At 27.0% G+C, this 6,637-nt stretch overlaps 1 protein-coding gene across 1 annotated transcript; it reads left to right on the top strand.

The window, feature by feature from the left end:
* Window positions 1–4,911: 4,911 nt before the first annotated feature.
* Window positions 4,912–6,613, top strand: LOC113788974 (thioredoxin domain-containing protein 5-like). The gene is made up of 2 exons (XM_027338455.2): window positions 4,912–5,286; window positions 5,347–6,613. Exons 1-2 carry the CDS (start codon window positions 5,117–5,119, stop codon window positions 6,488–6,490), a joined length of 1,314 nt encoding a protein of 437 aa, XP_027194256.2. The 5' UTR covers window positions 4,912–5,116; the 3' UTR covers window positions 6,491–6,613.
* The last annotated feature ends 24 nt before the right edge of the window (window positions 6,614–6,637 follow it).

Below are 6,637 nucleotides of genomic sequence, written 5' to 3'. Positions count from 1 at the left end.
TGTGTGAGAGAAAGAGAGTAAAAATAAATGTGCCCATAGAGATCCATATCAAATAGACATTAATACAGACCCGGTGTAAATGTAGCGTCAAACAATTAACAATAAAAATGTTTCTTTCCACTTTTCCATTCTTTTTTTTTAACATTCACTCATTCAGACTCTGAATGAATTCCGGATCATCGTCATGGATTCGAAAATAACAAAATTTTTTTGCCTGATTTCATTTTAATCGATCTTGATGTGATATATATGGTGTGTGTATTGAGAAACTGATGACCATAATGTATTTGAAGAAAGCCATATGATTTTTTTTCAAATGATCATCATTAATACGATTTCAATGGCCATGATTTTTTTCCAAAAAAAAAGTTTATATACCCAAATGGATCATCATCAATTTTATATGTGTTTGTGTATTTGATTCACTTGAATCATCATCATCTTCATCGTCATTGTAGATAAATTAAAATTTTAAATTAATTTCCAACGTTCTTTTTTCTCCCTTCAGTTTTGTTTCGCATTGATTTCCCGATATATGTGTTACCGAAATCAATGGTGTAACGAATAACGGCTTTTGATAACTGAAAATAAAGTTGAACACAATGACCATTATTTTGTTTTTGAAAACCAAACTAAATTGTTGTTATTTTTTTTCTTGTTTTGATGCGTTTATATAATATTCGGTTATGATCACAATCAAAATATATAGAGTGTTTTGTTGTTGTTGTCTGAACGAATGAAGTGAGAGAAAGAATAAATTCAGTAAAATTCAATTAAAAAAGTTTTGAAATTGTTTTTGAAAATTTATTCTCTATTTTCAATATAATTTGTAGAGGTGCGTAGTGGTCATTTGGTGTACGTTTTTTACTTTTTCCTTTTTTATATTTTGCTCTGTTGATTCATTTCGAAAAAAAACATTCATTTTGTATGAAACGCACCAGGGATAAAAAAAATCTTTCTGGATTTGATCAATTTTTTCCACAATGTGTTATTGAATCTTTTTACAATCAATCAAATATTTGTTTGTATCATTTTATTCACTATATATTTCATAAGGTGGATAAGTGAGAATTTTTTCATGAATCGTTCCTAAGAATGATTAGATATACGCCATCCATTGACCAGTGGACAAATCATTTTAAAATCCTCATACATATTACATTAAAATTATCTAATCACAGTGTTTTTGTCATTACTACACTATTTATTATCATTATCATTTGACATTTGATCATCATCATCATTAGTTTATTTTCAATTCAACAATATTTTGTTTTTTTTTCATTCAAATTTAAACATAATTTATCACAAGTTTTATGCAAAATTCTGTTCCCCTATCCTTTTTTTTGGAATGGATGCTTTAAAAAAATGAGAATTTTAATTTAAATAAATGCCTTTTTCCATTAATATACGAAGGCGGGTAAAAAGATACCATCTTTTTTTTCCAACATACTTTATGTATAAGTGGTGAAAGAATGTTTTACCCATTCTTTATTCCTGAGATTTATTTATTATTATGAAAATTGGGGTGTACAAATTCATTGAAGCCTACATTATTTTTTTTCTCTATCATAATATAAATGAATTCTAACAATGATAATAAAGAAAACGGGTTGAACATTAAATTCTATACCATTTTAAATATGCGAATCTCCATAGGCTTTTTTTCCATACTAACAGAATTTTTTCATTTTAATTGGGCTGTACACAGTGTTTGGACTGAATGCATCATCATTGCATAATAGATAGTTAGATAGGGTTGGAATTACGTGCGCATACACATCATTCAACTACTAAAAATCTTTTACAAAATATTCTCTCACTTTTTTTCGCTATATTCATGAATAATGAGAATTTTTTTTTCTTTATTTTTGTTCGGGTACTGCCTACAACCCTTTACTTTATTATTATTTAGATTTTCTTTTTTTCATCTTGATGGTTGACTGAAATCACTGAATTTGAATGAAAATTATAATTAGATTTTGTTGAATTTTTTGCATTTTGCTTTTTATATTTTTTCTTTCGTTGATATTGCTGTTTATCATCATAATAAATCTGAATTTTTTTTCTGTTGTTGATCGATATGAATTCCTTGAATCTGATAAAGTTTTTTTTCATTTTTTTGCTATAAAATTCTTTAAAATGTGTCATTCTTGTTTGACATTATCATACATCATCATTGTTAGAACTTTTAAAATTCAATTTCAATCATATATTCAAAGAATACTGAGTTGAATTTTTATTTTTATTTTTTTCTGGAATAAAAATGCTATTTGAGAAAAAAGATAGGATGGATGCTATAAAAAAAGTTTAATTTAAAATTTAATTTATTTTATATTAAGACATTTTTTTGCAAATATTTATTTGACATTATCATCACTGACAATACCGACTACAACAACAGTAAATATTTCAATGAAATTGATTTGTTTAAAATTCACACACACACAGAGAATGTTAAAATTTTTATTTTAAAAAATGTTTTATTTTTTTTCCTTTAAAACTCAAAATTTTGTTTCTCAAAATTCCATCATCATTCAAATTCTTTTTGAATATATTTCTTTAATGTCAGTGGTTATTGGTTTGAGAAGAAATGTTTAAAAAAACAAATTTGAAGAATCGATTCTTTTCTTTTACTTGCCTTCATTTAATGATTGAAATTTCCAAACCTAATTTTTAACTTTTTTTTATCAATTCCGAAGATAAATGTTTAGATTCGAATAATAATGATGGCTGTTGATGATGATGATGGTTAAAAGTAAAAAAATAGAATATAACTCTGCATAATAGTTCTGTTGAAAATAATTCCATCACATTTTGCATCATCTGCCTTATAGGCTTTTAGCTATTCAAGCATCATTTTCAGGCATCTCTTATGGAAGAAAAAAAATTTAATGTAAAAAAGTACGAACGATGTGGAGAATGATGAAGACAGAAGAAAAAAAAATCCAACCATTAAAAATCATCCCGAATTGATAATCAACTTGATGGGGAAGGAAAAATAAAAAATTTTTGAATATTAAATGACAATGCCAAAAAAAAAAAATTTGAATGTAATTTTGTGCAGACCAACTTTTTTCTTTTTGCTATTCACTTATCCACCCACTTACTCTCATCACATCAACATCAAAACATCACTAACATTATTCAATAACAAAATATTCCATTAACTATCTTATCCTCATATATGTTAGTGAATGTAGATCTTCATCATTGTCGATAAAAGAATATTCTGTATTCTGGTAAAATGATGAAGAAAAAAGAATTAAATTCATTCATTATACATACTTATGATGCATAGAGCTGAATATTTCACATCATCATCATGATGAAATTGAGGGATGGAGAGGGATAAATGAATGAATCAGCTTGTCATTGTTGTAAAATAACATTTTTTTGGGATTTTTTCTTTTTGTTGTTGCAATTTTTTCGATTTTGATTTTAGTTTCTATTTCCATTTCCACCAAACAATAATTCCAAAATGTATAGCTAGTCATTTTCTACCATTTTGTTATGGAGCAAGCTATATTCTTATTTTTTTCATCGCTCTTTTCCCCCATTTAAGCAGCAGCCGGATCGATTGATTCATTCGATTAGATTAGATTCTGTTTTTTTTTCAAAAATTTATATATAGTAGCTTTTGGCGTATTCAATTTTTAAAAAAGCAAAATGTGTACTGTTGAAAAGCTTTTTTAAATTAAAAATTTGAATTTTATTAAAATTTTTTTCCCGATGTTCATTCCGTTTATAATTCCGTTTTCCGAATATATGTGTGTGTTGTTATCGTAGAAATTGATGAAAAAGAAAAAAATGAGAAACAGGGGAGACGAATGAACGCCAAAGAAGAGAAATTAAAAAATCTAATATTTTTCAAGATTCTTTTGACTGGAAAAAGAATATTAAAAAATAAAATTCGATGACGATCGCAATGACAATTTTTTTTTGGTTATTTTATTCTCTTTGTGCTCTGCATCTTCTATACAATGAATGAATTTATTTTCAACTTCTTCTTCCTATTCGAAATTGAAAGAAAATTCTTTTTAAATTACCATCAATGGCTGACAACGAATGAATGAATGAATGCCGTATGTATACACCACACATCAACACTCTTGTTGTTATCATCATTACACATAAGTGTTTGATGAAAAAATGAAGAGATTTTGATCAAACGAATTGATGAATTGAAATTTTTTTTGAACAAAAAATTTTCTCAATTGGTTTTATTTTCTGCAAATTCGGACACACTGAAAAAAAGAATGAAATTAAACAAAACAAAAAAATTTAATTGTCACATCATCACAGCGAACGAACGGAAGGATCAAGAGAGCATTTTTTTATCTAACACAAATAATAACATGTGTGATTGGGATAAGTGCGACTGAATCTTTTGTTGTTGATTCAGGTGGAAATTTTGTTTAATTTTTTCTTTCATAAAAATAATACATAAAGGAATTTCAAAATCAAAATGAGAAAAAAAATGATGTTCACACTAACGAAAACGAAAAGAATTCGTTAACACATCATAAATCAAATTCTTGATTGATTTCAACAAATTCCATTTTTAAAGGTAAATTGAAAAATATATATTGAATCATTGTTTGGAAACAAAACGAACAAAAAAAAAATTCTACTCGATTTCACACTGCAATAATTATTTTGACACAATTTATATCCAATGCAACAACAACAGCAACAATTTTATTGATATTTTACTTTTCTTTTGTTCGAAAATAAAAACTTTAATTGCCAATTTATTTTTTATTTTCTTAAAAATACAATTAAAAACCAATTTTGATTCTCCAGAATATGGATCCATTTTCAAATCAATTTTTTCTCATTGATTATACTACCTACCCTTAGATGGCGTAGCTATTTATTGAATTCAATTAAATTACATGCTCCATAATAGATTGTATATATACAATCAGCAGTGACGATGAAGATTCCAAATTGATTAATTTCTGTTTTCCATCATTTCGATAATCAGATGACCAATTATTGATAAATTTGGGAGTTTTTTCTTTTTCATTGTTGTTTGAATTACTTTTTTTCATCTATTTTTAATTCTTTTCTAATCAATCTAATCGTTTGGTTTATCACGATCTCCTCGAAAATGCCTGGAAACAAAAATATCCGTTTTTCTATCTGTTCCATTATTATCAACATTATTATTATCATACAATTTATTGTTCATCAAGTTAAATCTAAAGAATTAACTACAAATGATTTTGATGAATGGGATAAAAATCAAAAATATCTATTCGTTTTATTCTATTCATCAGAGTATGTATATTCTATGTATTTATTTTTTATTATCGATTAAACCATTTTCTATTCGAATAGATCATCATGTAAACAATGTGTACAAGTATTATCCGATTGGAAATCCTTTGAAAATCGTCTGGATAATGTACAATTTTTTGCTGAAGTCAATGTAGGTCGTGTTGATTGTAGCGTAAATCGTGATCTTTGTTCACGTGAAGATATCCAAGAGTTACCAATGGCAAAATTATATGTTGAAATTAATAAGATAACACGAATCGAAATGAATTATGAATCGAAAGAATACGATCGAAATTCATTGGATATGTTTCTAATGAAACAGATCACTCGATTTGGGTTTCAAGATTCACAAAAAGAACAACAACCCGATGAATCGATCGATGAAACGGATGCAACGACATCAGGAGAAGAAAGAGGATTCACTATAATGCCATTGAAAGCTAAAAATGGCCTTTACGAATTAACAGATGATGATTCATCTTTGTTCCTAAGTCATGGACAACATTTTGTTAATTTTTATGCACCATGGTGTTCACATTGTCAGAATCTAAAACCAAAATGGGAGATGATTGCCAAATCATTAGAAAATAATGAACAGGTCAAAATATCACAGATAAATTGTCAGGAAAATATCTATACATGTAAAATGCAATTCAAGATTAAAGAATATCCAACATTATTATGGATATCAAATGGCAAAATTGTTGCACGTTATAAAGGTTCCCATGAATTAGATCACATTAAATCCTTTATTAATTCTCAATTGACCGATTTTGAATTGGAAAAATTATTGAAAAAATATTCTGATGTGGATTCCGGTATTGAAGAATTAGAAATTGATTATCGTAAAAAAAGTTCCAATGTCTTACTACTGAATTCAGACAATTTCAAAATGATTACCGATTCGGGTTGGACGTTTGTTCATTTTACTGTACCATGGAGTAAACACTGTCGTCAGATGAAATCTGAATGGGATAAATTCAGTATTACTGCGCCACCGAATTCATTAAAAGTGGCCAAAGTTGATTGTTCTATACAGGAAAAACTTTGTACAATGGAAAAAATCGATAGCTATCCAACATTGTTACTTTATAACGATGGACATAGATTTCCCGAATATGATAATACATTACGTACGGCCGATTCATTTCTACAATATTTCAATGTACAATCAAATAATAACCAACCGAAAAAAGAATTATAAGTAGAATTTTATATTTGTTCATATGTAACCATCCATATATATGTGATTTTTCCAATTTTCCTGTGACATTTTCGTTATTTATTGATTTTTACTATTGAAATAAAAACATACTCTAAGTTTTGACATTGTTTCACATTTATTTTATTT

Source organism: Dermatophagoides pteronyssinus, unplaced genomic scaffold (genome assembly GCF_027571235.1).
Source record: "Dermatophagoides pteronyssinus isolate colony J.1.1.1.1 unplaced genomic scaffold, Derpt_VIB-CSIC_2022.12 sq0002, whole genome shotgun sequence".
Classification (NCBI taxonomy): domain Eukaryota; kingdom Metazoa; phylum Arthropoda; class Arachnida; order Sarcoptiformes; family Pyroglyphidae; genus Dermatophagoides; species Dermatophagoides pteronyssinus.
The sequence above is the reverse complement of the archived record's forward strand: the minus strand, read 5'-3'. Positions and strand labels throughout refer to the sequence as shown.